This window comes from Lissotriton helveticus, chromosome 9, assembly GCF_964261635.1.
Source record: "Lissotriton helveticus chromosome 9, aLisHel1.1, whole genome shotgun sequence".
Lineage (NCBI taxonomy): Eukaryota > Metazoa > Chordata > Amphibia > Caudata > Salamandridae > Lissotriton > Lissotriton helveticus.
In genome coordinates, this window is record NC_136070.1 from 595,364,443 (window position 1) to 595,376,969 (window position 12,527).

The 12,527-nt window shown below is 42.4% G+C and overlaps 1 protein-coding gene across 1 annotated transcript in view; it reads right to left on the minus strand.

Moving 5' to 3' along the window:
* Positions 1 to 12,527, minus strand: part of EML3 (EMAP like 3) — a 313,736-nt gene that overhangs the window by 75,757 nt on the left and 225,452 nt on the right. Inside the window, exons 13-14 of the mRNA XM_078660596.1 lie at positions 1,267 to 1,401; positions 530 to 668 (exon numbers count right to left, since the gene is read on the minus strand). Coding sequence (XP_078516722.1) covers positions 530 to 668; positions 1,267 to 1,401 — 274 coding nt within the window. The remainder of the gene's footprint in view (positions 1 to 529; positions 669 to 1,266; positions 1,402 to 12,527) is intronic.

The window sequence follows — 12,527 nt, forward strand, 5'->3', positions numbered from 1 at the left end:
TTTTATGTTTAGGCCTGTGAACATTTACCACTTGCTTAGTACATAATAGTATATAATTACTGGTTTGGTGTAACATTGATGGTTTTGATGAAGAAGTAAATAGGATTGATATTCAGGACATGGAACAGAGTTACTTAAAGTTACTCGATATGTCTGTCACCGAACCCTTCTCTCAGCTCCCTATACCTCTGTTCCCTTCTCACACGGTGATCATCTCCAATTCATCTACCTGAACTTTCATCTTTGGCTCGCTTACTCAAAGTTTTAGGGTCAACATTGGTCTATCTCAGGCTGGAATGATGTTCTTACGATCATCCTGCCCTGAGTCCCTCGTATTATGGGCACCTAACACTTAACCTTTAATTCCCATGCCTCGCCTTCCTTCTCACTTTGTCCACCTGGCCCAATGTTTAGAGTTCAGTGGGGGTCTTACTCAAGGTCAGAAAGATGCCCTCGCCTTTGGCCACCATCTACCACACCCCTCACCTCTGGCTTATCGCCCATGCCTCTCACCTTGTATATTCCTCACCTTTCGCCCCTTTGCCCAAAGTTTTGATGTCAGCGGCAGACTTGCCCCAGGTCAGGATGGTGCCCTCGGAGTCTCCAGTCAGGACGTCACCGTTGACGCTGAACACAAAGCAGTGCATGAACTTAGGCTTCTTGTACTTCTGCATTCGGAGAGAGAAATGGGTGACAAGAGTGGGTGAGAGAGCTTCCTACCCATGGAGGTCACAGCATCATATGCAGGAGAAAGTGCAAAAACGAAGGGAGGTGGGCATATATGTGCTGGAATTGTGAGGATGCAAACAGAAGCCACACAGTGATCTAGCAAAGGCAGTGACGACCTACCCTCTCCACAAGAAAGATCACTCACTTGGTATCAAAAGAGGCTGTCTCTTGGGCAGTTTTAAGTCCTGCTGACCTCCTCCCATGCGATCAATCCAGAATTCAGGGGCAGTTAGCCAGAGATGCCCTACATCTTGATCCAGGAGTTGAAGTGCACCTCTTCACTCCTTTTGGGTGCTCTTAACCCAAGATACCCAATCCAGTTTGCTCCCATGTGATTCTCTAACCCAAATTAAGCTTGTTTATTGATCACACTGCAGAAGCACCCCCTTAATCCACCAATTTACTCCTAACGGACCTTTTTCTTGGAGAGGGTGCAGACATTCACCCTTTGCCCATACTAGCTTCTTTTATCCCAGACATCCCCATTTCTTTATCAAACAGCAGAAGCACCACTCTCACCTGAACCGGGCCTCTTACCCCAAAGATGCCTTGTTTCTTGGACAGGACACTGCCGCTCCAGCTCCAGAAGAAGACGTGGGATTTGCCACTGGAGATGATGTTGCTGCTATCCTGAGGATTAAACTCCACTGTCAGGACAGACTCATTTGTGCTCTGTAGAAGGACAGCAATAATGTGTTAGGAGAGGCGCCCTTGGACAGTGAGACATTCTGGACACAGAGGTGCTAGGACAGATGACTCTCTGGTAAATGGCAAATGAAAACGGACTCCCTGAAACACTAGGACCCCAGCACAAATTTCTCGGGGCACAGATGGGTCATATCAGAGTCCCCAAGCCACTAACAAGTCAGGAAGACTCATGAGGCGTGTCTCGCTGGCTTGGTGAGACCAGTAGGTCCTCCTCAGATACAGGGTGGATTAGGGTCACACTTGTTCCAGGAAAGAGCCATTTAATTCAAGATGGAGGGTGTAAACCTGTTCCTTTTTTAACAGCGACCTCCTCATGGATTTTTAATGTTGATTACAATATCCTGTGTTTCTCTTAATATAGCTAGGGGTCTGGAAGATACCACCTCTAGATTGCCACCTTTTTCAAGTCATATGCATGCAGTGGTAACCTGACTGCGAAATAATTGGCCTTTACACAAAGTATTAGATTTTGTATTCAGTCAGAGTTGACTCAACCCAGTTAGCAATGGTGCTATCAGTTCCAAATAGACTTACAGTTTGCAGGCTGCAGCGTATGCTATACTGTAAAGTATGCTATCAATTAATATCATCCATGATAACATTTTAACTTACATAAGAGGGATACATATGCCAGATGCTCTGTTTAGGAAGGTCACCTTTAACTAAAACACACTATGCCAACTTCCAATAAACATACTAAAATGCATGATCACCAAAATCGTAAGAGTTTAAATTCCTGATGACCCCTGGCTGAGACATAATACCAGTAATCCGCCTCCTCTTTTACTCGATGCCAACATTTGGACAGAATGAACAGCAATGGAAATATACATATGTAAGTAAATGTTATTTATACATTAATTACCCTCCTTGTCACAAGCTTTCGCTAATGATCCCGAGTTGTGCTCTATTTGCAGCAGGGCTAATTGTATTTGCAGATCTGCAAATTTCCTACCTCATGCAATTAACCCTCACCTTTTTAGCAAGTAACCCCCTGTAGCAAAATAGTCAAAAATGCGATTTGTGCAACCTGTAACATGCATGGTCATCTACTTTGCATAAAGTTGAATACGTTTGCATGTCCTGGGGTGCAGTAATTAGATTTTGTTTTTTTACATTTTGAAAACAAGGTTCTTTGTGAGTTCCACTTGTGGAATACCTGTGGGTAACCTGTGCATAGTAGGCAGTTTGGACATGACCAAATAGCACATCAGCAGTGGATGCCTGAGCAAATTCCACTTGGTGTTGGAGATAAAACCTGCCGTTTGGTTTCCACCAAAGTTATAAACAGCACCATTATCCTAGCATTAAACCGTTTTTTAACAGAAACCGCTGTTGAAAGACATCAACTCTGAGGAACTGTGAGATGAAGTAATTCAACTGGGCTGATCTCTCAACTGGGATACTGGCTGAGCACTGGGCTGGGCTTGAATATTGTTGATCTGAGATCAGCTAGGCTATGTTAATTTCTGGGCTTGATTGGCGTCTTGGTTAGAATTCGAGTGCGACTGGACTGGTCTGGACTTGGATTTAAATGGTGCTAGTTTGAATTGGGATGGATAGTCCTATGGACTGGACTTTGCTGGAAAGGCAGTGGGTCAATATGAAAACAAAACACCTACTCAAAAACATAGAACGCCAAAATAACGACTTACGTAAATATATCCATACAAATAAAATGTCTCTTTTCACTGCTATGTCTAGCAAATCCACTTTCATCTTATTTTAGGACAGAGGCAATTTACTATTCCTTCCCCAGTTCTTCTAGCAAATTTGGCAGCAAGTGCTTAATAGTGACTGTAGATATATGTTGAATGTTTGTAGGGAGCCATTTGTGTGTGGTGGGTATTTTGATAGATAATGTTTTTCTGTCTCTGTTTTCGAAGCTTGTTCTTATTCAGTCTATATGTCGCAGGATTCCAAAGACAACGGCCGGGCTTTCCCTCATGCTGTGGGCCAGAGTTTGCTCTGAATTCAGCTAGCCTCAAGACTGGGCTGGGAAGGGCTCTGGGCAGAGATGGGCTGTGGACAAGGCAATGTTGCACAGGTTTCAACATCACAGTCAACTCATTCTCAAGGACAGTTACTTTTTATATCACTCTTATAAACAAGTCAGTAGGACAGTGGGCCGACTTCCAACCCAAGACCTGCAAATACCAGACTTAAATTCTTAACTGCTAACTTAAACCCCTATTACAAGATTCCCAGAATCCCTGCAGGGTCAGTAACACAAGTTACTGGCACTATCAGGATTCTGAGATTTGCAGTCAAACCATAGACCTGGAAATATTGCCCCAGGGTCTACGGCTGCTCAAAGAATCTAGAATTCCAAAGAAAAACTGTGTTGAAGAATGAGACTAACATGGGGAATCAGTCCCTTATAATTCCCCTTTCCATGGTGGAACCCCTTTGTTCCATTTGTAATCCCGGGTAGTTAAGCATCCTCAGAATTAACTGTATGCTTGGTATTGGTAACTCCAGAGGTGTTGAATTATCAACCCTCCACAACACCTGTTCACTCAAGGTTGAGGGCCCTAATCCTTCCAACTTTCAAGATTGATATACTGAATGCTACTTAGTTATGTTCATTTGTATATTGCAAATCTTCCATTAATACTGCGTTGCAACACTTACGGTAGTGGCTTTCAAATCTGTTCTGAGTTTCCTATCAAAGACTTAAGTCTAATTCGATTTGTGAAGAATATGCTACTAGTTGGCTTAATGGGTATATCCCTGGATAATAATAATAACTGTCTTGAGACTGTAGAGACAATTCGTTTCGTGGTGCATGTAATATGAGTAATCATTATCATTAATGCTAGACGTTAAAATGACTGGTCATAATGCTCATCATTCAAGTCAAACAAATAAGGGAAAGCCATTTTTTGCACATATACTAGAATTTGCAATGACTATACTCCTCAGCAATAGGACTGTGCTTACTTCCACTAGATATGCTCATAAAACATTAGCTTTAATAAATATGCAGTTAGAGAAAACGTTGATTGTGATATTCTGATGAAGAAAGTACGAAAGGTCACTGGCCGGCCTTTTCTTCATGATTTTATGCTGTGCATCTTCTGCCAGCACAGTAAGAAAGAGTCCTTCTTAGAAGACTCAACTTCTCTGTGACCCTATCTTGTGCTAATCTTTTCTGCTCCATGGAAGCCCCATCACTTTTTTGTCTAATATATATATTCTTTTGACCAGATAAAAAATCCAACATCCATAACAGGGGTCTGCAACTTTTTCGTGTAGTAAGAGCTACTTGTGTTTAATGAAAGTTAATCTCAGATAATTATATTATTAGAATTTTAATACTGACCACATCAGACAAGTTTACATTTTCCTCTTGAATACACACTTTTCAATTTTTGTATACATATATTTACTCAACAAATTAAAAGTTTCTAATTTAGTAGACCGGGCTGCACGCAGGAGAACTACTTATGGGTAGCTGGAAAGCTACTGGTAGCTCATGAGCTACACATTGGTGAACCCTGATTTATAGCATCTTCATCTTAGCACAGTTTTATTGATTGATGGTTGTCATCCATACCCTTCTCCTTCAATATGCTCATCTCCACCACTCCCGCACTGGACGGGATTACAAAGGCCCAAGTCTATCGACAAAGGGAATGGACTCCAAATGTATCCCTCCTGATGCTTTCAATTAGTTCTAGCAATAGTCACTACAGCAAATTGTTTAGCCAATTTTTGTACCCTGTAGGTGCCTAAGATTCGCCTCATTACCCTTCACATGAACATATATTTGGGATGTCTATAGAGTTCCCGTTGGCCTCTCTACATCTAGATTCCACACTGTGTTGCTCTTTCGCCCACCCCAGGCAACAATGGTGCAGATGTTCCCTCCAACAGAAAAAAATACTGAGCCAGACCCAACCACAACATTGGTCTCTCTACTGCAGGTATTCACTGTGGCAGGAATAGAAGAGCTCAAATGAGAGTGTAAATCCCACATGTGGCAACCAAAAGCATAAGAAAATGAAAGCTTCGGTTTCTCTTGCCGCTGCAACAAAATCAGACGCCAGGCGAATGGGATCTCTAAGAAAGCACAAACTGCAGAGCAGAGTGACTCCTGATGGAGGCCGTCACTGCCACCTGAAAAAGTGGATAAGAGATATTAAAGAGATGGCTTTTGAGCTGGGTTCGGAATAATAAATTGCAGTAACCTATAGGAGGACAAGTAGATGATGATTCCTGAGCTGAGGGCTCCAAATGGCAATAATCTGCTCTTAAAGGGTCCCTGATATCCAGTGGCTTCTATCCTCGACAGACGCTACTCTCTCTCCCCACTTCTGGCTCCTGAAGCTGCGTTCCTCCTCTGTCTCTCCCATTCTCACTGTCAAATGTTCCACATTCTCGTCAAAAGCACTAGCAACTCCCGCTTGCAACACGTTCTAGCCTGATGCCCAAAGGCAGGATCTTTGCTGTTGGAGTCCACTTTAAAGGCAGCAAAACAAGATGACATCTGAAGGAACATTAGGGGAGGGTCTTGATATTTTCATCACAGTGCCACGCATGTACCGGTCTTTGCATGTAACAAGTAAAACAGCAAGTACTGGAATATTCGCTGTTGGAGGCACCCAAAGCTCTTCTGGGCCACATGTGGGTTTGCAAATGTGAATAACATGTCCATTCTCCCCTTTCGCTGTGGGCCAGGGCTTCCAGAAGGACCCATCAAAAGGGCTGGGGAAAAAACTACAAAAATGCCAGAAAAATGATTTTTCTGGACTTCTACGATCAATGACAGATAAAACTGCATGCTTCAAGTTGTTAGTCATATTCGGACCTCAATGCCACACTGAAAGTTTACAGGATAAAATAAAACTGGCAACCAGGCCTGATGCCACTCACACACAAATTTCAGGTAAAAGTCAACCAGTCAAACTCTATCCATATGGCATTTATACTGGCCAAGACAATAAGATTAACTTGTTGATCTAAATCTTTTGCACAGTAACTTGCATCCTTTTACGGTTTCACGCAGCAGGTACATAACAAGGTGTATTGGGGAGAGGATGTAGCCTTACTGCTAGAGCGGTCGCCCTCGAAGCTGGGAAACCGGGTTCGTGTCTCGGCAACGACGCTTAACATCCTGTGATTCTGGGCAAATCACATAATCTCCCCGTGCTTAACAAAAATGAATGTATCCCTCTGTAACGAAACCGGTGCTATGTAAAGCGCTCTGATAGCCGATGTCTCGGGTCTAGTTTGCGCTATATAAAACTCTAAAAAAAAAAAATGTAAAAAGGAAGGTACACGTCTTTTTCTGCCACTCACATGTAATCAGTGATGGCAATCAATCCTTTAGAATCTAAGGGCACCGCAAACTCAGGCCGGGGATGTGTGTTTAGGAGAGCATAAAACAAGAGTGTACCTGGACAAGTATTGACCTGAAAACATCTCATTCTGTCTCAGATTATCAAAGTATTGGTCAATGATGTAAAGAATTTAGTGATAACAATTGTTTCTAAAATCATTAGAAAAAATAAGCAAACAAACTTGCAGCTGAACAAATGTTTCTCATAGTTGAGAAAAGTTTGGGTTTCGTCATTGAGCGGGTTAAAGATTTCATATTTCCCAGGAGATTTGGCATCTCAGAATGTGACCATTGCTTACCATTGGTTGGCTTCATAGTCACTCTAATTGGCCTGCTTTTCATTTGCTAATAGTTGCAGCTTCATGTCCTTTTCTTGTGTTTGATCCTCCCCTGGGGCATAGCCAAAGTACTTGTGCCTTTCCACTGCTTACTTTATGGGAGCTACTTTTTTTTATTGTTGCTGAAGCACTCCATGGGCGTGCATGTGCTTACAGGCTGCCAACCTCATTTAGAATACCATGGTGTGCTTTCCCTCCAGGCAGGCCCGTTCTTCTTCAGCCCCATTTAATTTTCCCTTGCCTCTGCATCCCTTCCGTTTTAAGCTGCAAGCCTTTTGCCGTGATTTGTTCTTCATTCATGCTGTGCCATTTCTTTTACAAAATCAGGATGATTATATATGTTTGGAATCACATTATCTTTTCGTGCCTGTGTCATTTACAGTCTCAAGTGCTTCACTCATCCTTCTCTCCTTTTGTAGTTGCTCCCCGTGCTGTTGCTTCCGGTTCCTTTGTTCATTCCCTAAAAGCCTTAATGGCTTCACTTTTTCATTGTTTTTGGCCTATGTGTAACAGCGATACCTTTTATGTTCGGTCTCTCTGGTATTCCCTTACTGACAACCAATTACACAACAGGTTGCTTTAGATGTTCTCAATTCCTCTGTTTCTTGCTCCCATCCACACATACCACTTTGCTTTCTTGCCCCACCCACTCTCTGTTCCTCCGCTTATTTGACGCACACATGGTGCCCTTATCTGTTCGTTCTACGGCCTGTTATAATATTTGGTCATTGGGTGACACCAGTGCATGGCGTGACAGGCTCCTCCAATGTGTATCCGCTCCTGTAATGGTGCTTTGCCCTTTATTTCATGAACACAAATTGGAAGAACAAGAAAAAAAATACTTTTCACCAATGCAACATACTAGCTATTTACTGGTAATCTATAATCAGGGCCATTGAAATTATGCGATTGCGTGACTTTGACGATTTTTGCATAATTATAGATTTTGCCACATTTGCCACATAATCTGCAGATTTTAACATAACAGTTGGTTTCTAACTCAAATGGTTCAAAAGTTACTAAATATGCAGGGATACGTGTTGCAGCACAGTGGAAGGCCCTTTGCAAAGTTGGACTGGTCTCCCTTCTATTGCTCATTGCTATATCTGGGTATTAAACTGGTACTAATGAGGTGCAATCAATGCCAATACTATTACAAAATGTGCCCCCATAATTTGCCCTTTCAAGCCGCATAATTTACTCAACCCTGCTGCATAATTTGGCCCTCTCTTGCCATATAATGCCAGTGGCCCTGTTTATAATTAACAATGAAGCCTCATACTATTAATGCGTATATGCTTGTAATACCTTTCAAATCTCCAGCACATAGGAATTTCTTCCCTTTTCCTCTCTATGCTCCTCTGTACATTGATGCCTGCTTGGTGCCCTCGCCTCTGTCCCTTCTCGCCCCAGCCTGTATTCTCTTTCCTTTCCACCATAAGTACATTGCAAAAAATATATATTAGTATATATATATATATATATATATATATATATATATATATATATACATATATACATATATATATATATATATATATATATATATATATATATATATATATATATATATATATATATATATTATTATTTTTTTCCAAAGTACTTATAGAGTGAAGGAAAGAGAATAGATATGGGTTTCCCACAATTTTTATCTTTTCGTACAAGAAACTACTTTCAACAAACTGTGAAAGGAAGGACATCCTTGTTTTTATTCTTTCAAACATTTAAATGCGAGGTTTCTCTACTAATGCTGCGAAAAAAGGTGTTAAGACAGTACAACTGCCTTGCAGGTATTTTTCACAGTTCATGGGGCACCACTGTGTTGGAATATAGAAGCCACAGTGCTGTACACCGTAAAAACAACAACACAATCATAACGGCATAAAATACAGTAATTAACTTCCAAATTGATCTACGCCGCAGAAACGTAGCATTTTACAGAGCCATTCTTTACAATACAACCAATATAACGTTTGATTGCTGAATGTCTTAAATAAAATAGGTTTGTTTTTCTTTATGTCACACATTCCTTACATACCTTATTAAAATAAAGCAAACACTATGTCAAGATTTATACTAGCATTTAATATAGGCACTACGTTATACAAATAAATACAACAAACAAAAAAAGAAGTTAAGGGGAGACCTATTGCCTTTGCCAATGCTTGTTTGATTCGTTCTCATCAAATTAGAAATAATTGCAGAAAAAAAGCAATCCGTTCAAAATTGTCCCCCTCGCCCTCGAGTTCGGTCCCAGCCTCCATTGTAGCATGAATGATTCGATTATTCCCTCAGGCCTGATACAGAAGCATTTAGGTTGGGACAAAGCATCGCTCCATCACCGAAGCTCCATTGGTGTTGTGTCAGCCATGTTATAATGGGATCGCGGTCGTCAGCGAATTCCAGCGCGTGCATCTCGCTTCCTTTTGTGTTTAAAACTGTTTCCCCGCCCTCATTATGCACGCGGCCTCTCTAACGGTTTACGGCGATAATCTTGACTGAAAGGAAGTCTGTGTGGACAGGAAGTCAGCCGCAAACAGACTCAAGCGCAGTGCACAGTTTAAATGGGAAGGATTCAAATTCTGAAAATGATAGCGCTTCTGTGATACCATACGGGACTCCAAGATTTATTTATGTATTTCATTTGAAACTTTCACACTTAAAAGATAAAAACGTTTCACAAAAGACGAATAATAGGTACTTAGTGAGATAGTAGGCCAGGCATATCGTATGTGCAGTAAACCAGACTCTCTGAAATCCACCATACATGCAACATTTTAGAAGAGGACAGTGACAGATGTAAAACAAGCATTTGCAATGCAATAGGTCTCGCATTTACGAGAGTTTAAGCTATTGTTATTTACAATGGCAATAGCTCACTCTCGTAAATGCGAGACCTATATCAATCCAAAGAAGCGGCCGCCATTGCCCGGGGCTGCTTGAAAGTGAAAGCGCGCATGGCGAGGAAAGCATGTCGTGCCTGCAGTAGGAGAAACCCTTCAAAGAAAAGAGTGCTTACAGACTAAATAAGACATACCATGTTGCAACGGAAGTAAAAGGGCCAGTCGCCATGGGAGGTTAAAAATGCAGGCAAGGCAGTATCAAGGAGGGACTAACAAGCCTAACAACGACCCACAAGCCAGCATTTATGAAGGACAATGGCACAAGCCAATGACAAATATGGGCAGAGAGTGGGCAGGGCTTCAAAGCCATACTCCACTACTGCATGCCTCGCAGCAACGCATGCCCTGCCCAGGCTCGACCTAAAAAATTATCAGGAGAATGTACTCCCATTGAGTTCTGTGGAGGCCTGAATCTGGTCTATTGGCATGTGTGGGGCTAACAAGTATGCTGCTGCAGGATCAGATATCAGAAATGCAAATATATGTTTCTTCCTTACCGGTGAGGAGTACAGAGAAAACGCTGTGGCAGGGTGAGAGAGCTTGGTAAACATGAAGTGCACTGGCCTGCCGGAGCAGGTTACTGCAGTGCATACTCTGAGTCAGTGCTTGAAATGGAAAAGTAGAAGTGCAGGTACTCTGTACCAGAGTACCCAATTATTTCTGAGAAGTGCTGTAATCTCCAATTAAAAGCATTGAGAAGTGAGAAATTAAAGGCATTGAGAAAAACTCTTGAGAAGTGGTGGTACTTTCCCTCTCAAAATAAAAAAGTGCTGGTGCTCAGTCCCGGACAGTACCGTCCATTTAAAGCACTGCTCTTAGTCACACAAGACCAGTCCCTGACGGCTGAAGCCTGCAGAGGAATCAGGTTTTTGCATGCAGGAATCAAGAGGCGACTAGCTTTGAAATTGGTTCCCTCCCGCCTCAATCGGGAGGGTTGGCATGCAAGGAAATCCTGGCACCTGGTTATTTAGATCCCGACCCATACCTTTCTCTGCTTTGTTCCTTTTGCCGACCTTTGTTACAACATGCATTTGCATTTAATCTCTTGTTTTGAAATTCATTAACATGTTCCCATCTTTTTATATCCTTGAAAATTCTAGTAAGCCTAATGCATGATACAATTAAATTGAATTATAGGCTTCTATGCCTGTTCTTATTATTCAACAAGCCACATGTAGTTGTCTACAAAGGTCACACAACGTGTCACAGGCACTCCCAAAGCAATGAGAGCAGGCAGACCCTGATACAACAGCCCTGCAATGAGAAACAGTGCAAACACCAAGTAAGCAGATGCACAAAAACAACAATACAAACACCTCAGAACAACGAATTCAAAACATTCTATGGTCGTTCAATGGTAACTAAACAAGGCAGTATTTACCTCCTAGTCCTACGATACAAGAAATGTCCAGACGACAACACGTGACAGCATACCAGGATGGATTAGCAAAGATCTACCATTTAGGACCCTTACGTATAAAAACCAGTAAAACAGCACTTCTCCATAATGGGATGCTCACAGCAAGAACTTCTGGTTCTACTTCAGAAAGGCACATTTAAAAGCACACAAATCCAGGGCACAGGCTATGGTAGATAGCAGTGTTTAATTTGCTCTGGTGGTTGCAGTTGGTAGGTACTGGTACTCATTTTTGGGGGCCAGGACATAATCAGATGTGACCCAGAGAAAGACAGGAAAAAGAAGGAGGAAGACAAATAATCTAGGCACTTTGTGATCCAGTGTACTCTTGCTGTCCACCAGATGGAAGCTCATACACCTGGCCCTGTACTACTCCAGCCCCCAAAGAAATAGCCAGAGCATTGAATTATTCCCCTCTTTGAACCTTAGCTCTATTGGCACTGCTTGCGTGGAGTACGATTCTTCCTGAAGTGTTCCTTTCAACCGTCTATCTATCTATCTATACTTCACCGATGCATTTATCTTTTATTCACCCCTTCACTCATTCACCCTTCCTTCTTACCCTTTCTCCACAATTCTTGCTGTGTTTCACCATTCAAGGTTCCTTCCAAACTTCCTCCTTTCCTTACATTCGTCCTTTCACCCTTTATTCCTTCTGCCCCATCTTTCTTTTTCTCCCCTATTTACTTTTTCTTTTTCTTTTTCATTGTTCTCTCTCCTGCCTGCTGTATTTGCTTCTCTCTCTCTATTGCACTGTGTCTGTACTTCATAGGTCTTGGCTCCTGCGCTTCAGCTTGACAATCAATCAATCAATCAATCAGTGACACTTATAAAGCGCGCTACATACCCGTAGGGTCTCAAGGCGCTGGGGGGGGGGCGCTACTGCTCGAACAGCCAGGTCTTCAGCTTCTTCCTGAAGGAGAGGTGGTCTTGGGTCAGGCGCAGGTCGGTCGGGAGGGAGTTCCAGGTCTTGGCGGCCAGGTAGGAGAAGGACCTTCCTCCTGTAGTCGCTCTTCGGATGCGGGGGACGGCGGCGAGGGCGTGGTTGGCTGATCGGAGGTGGCGTTTGGGAGCGTAGAAGTTGA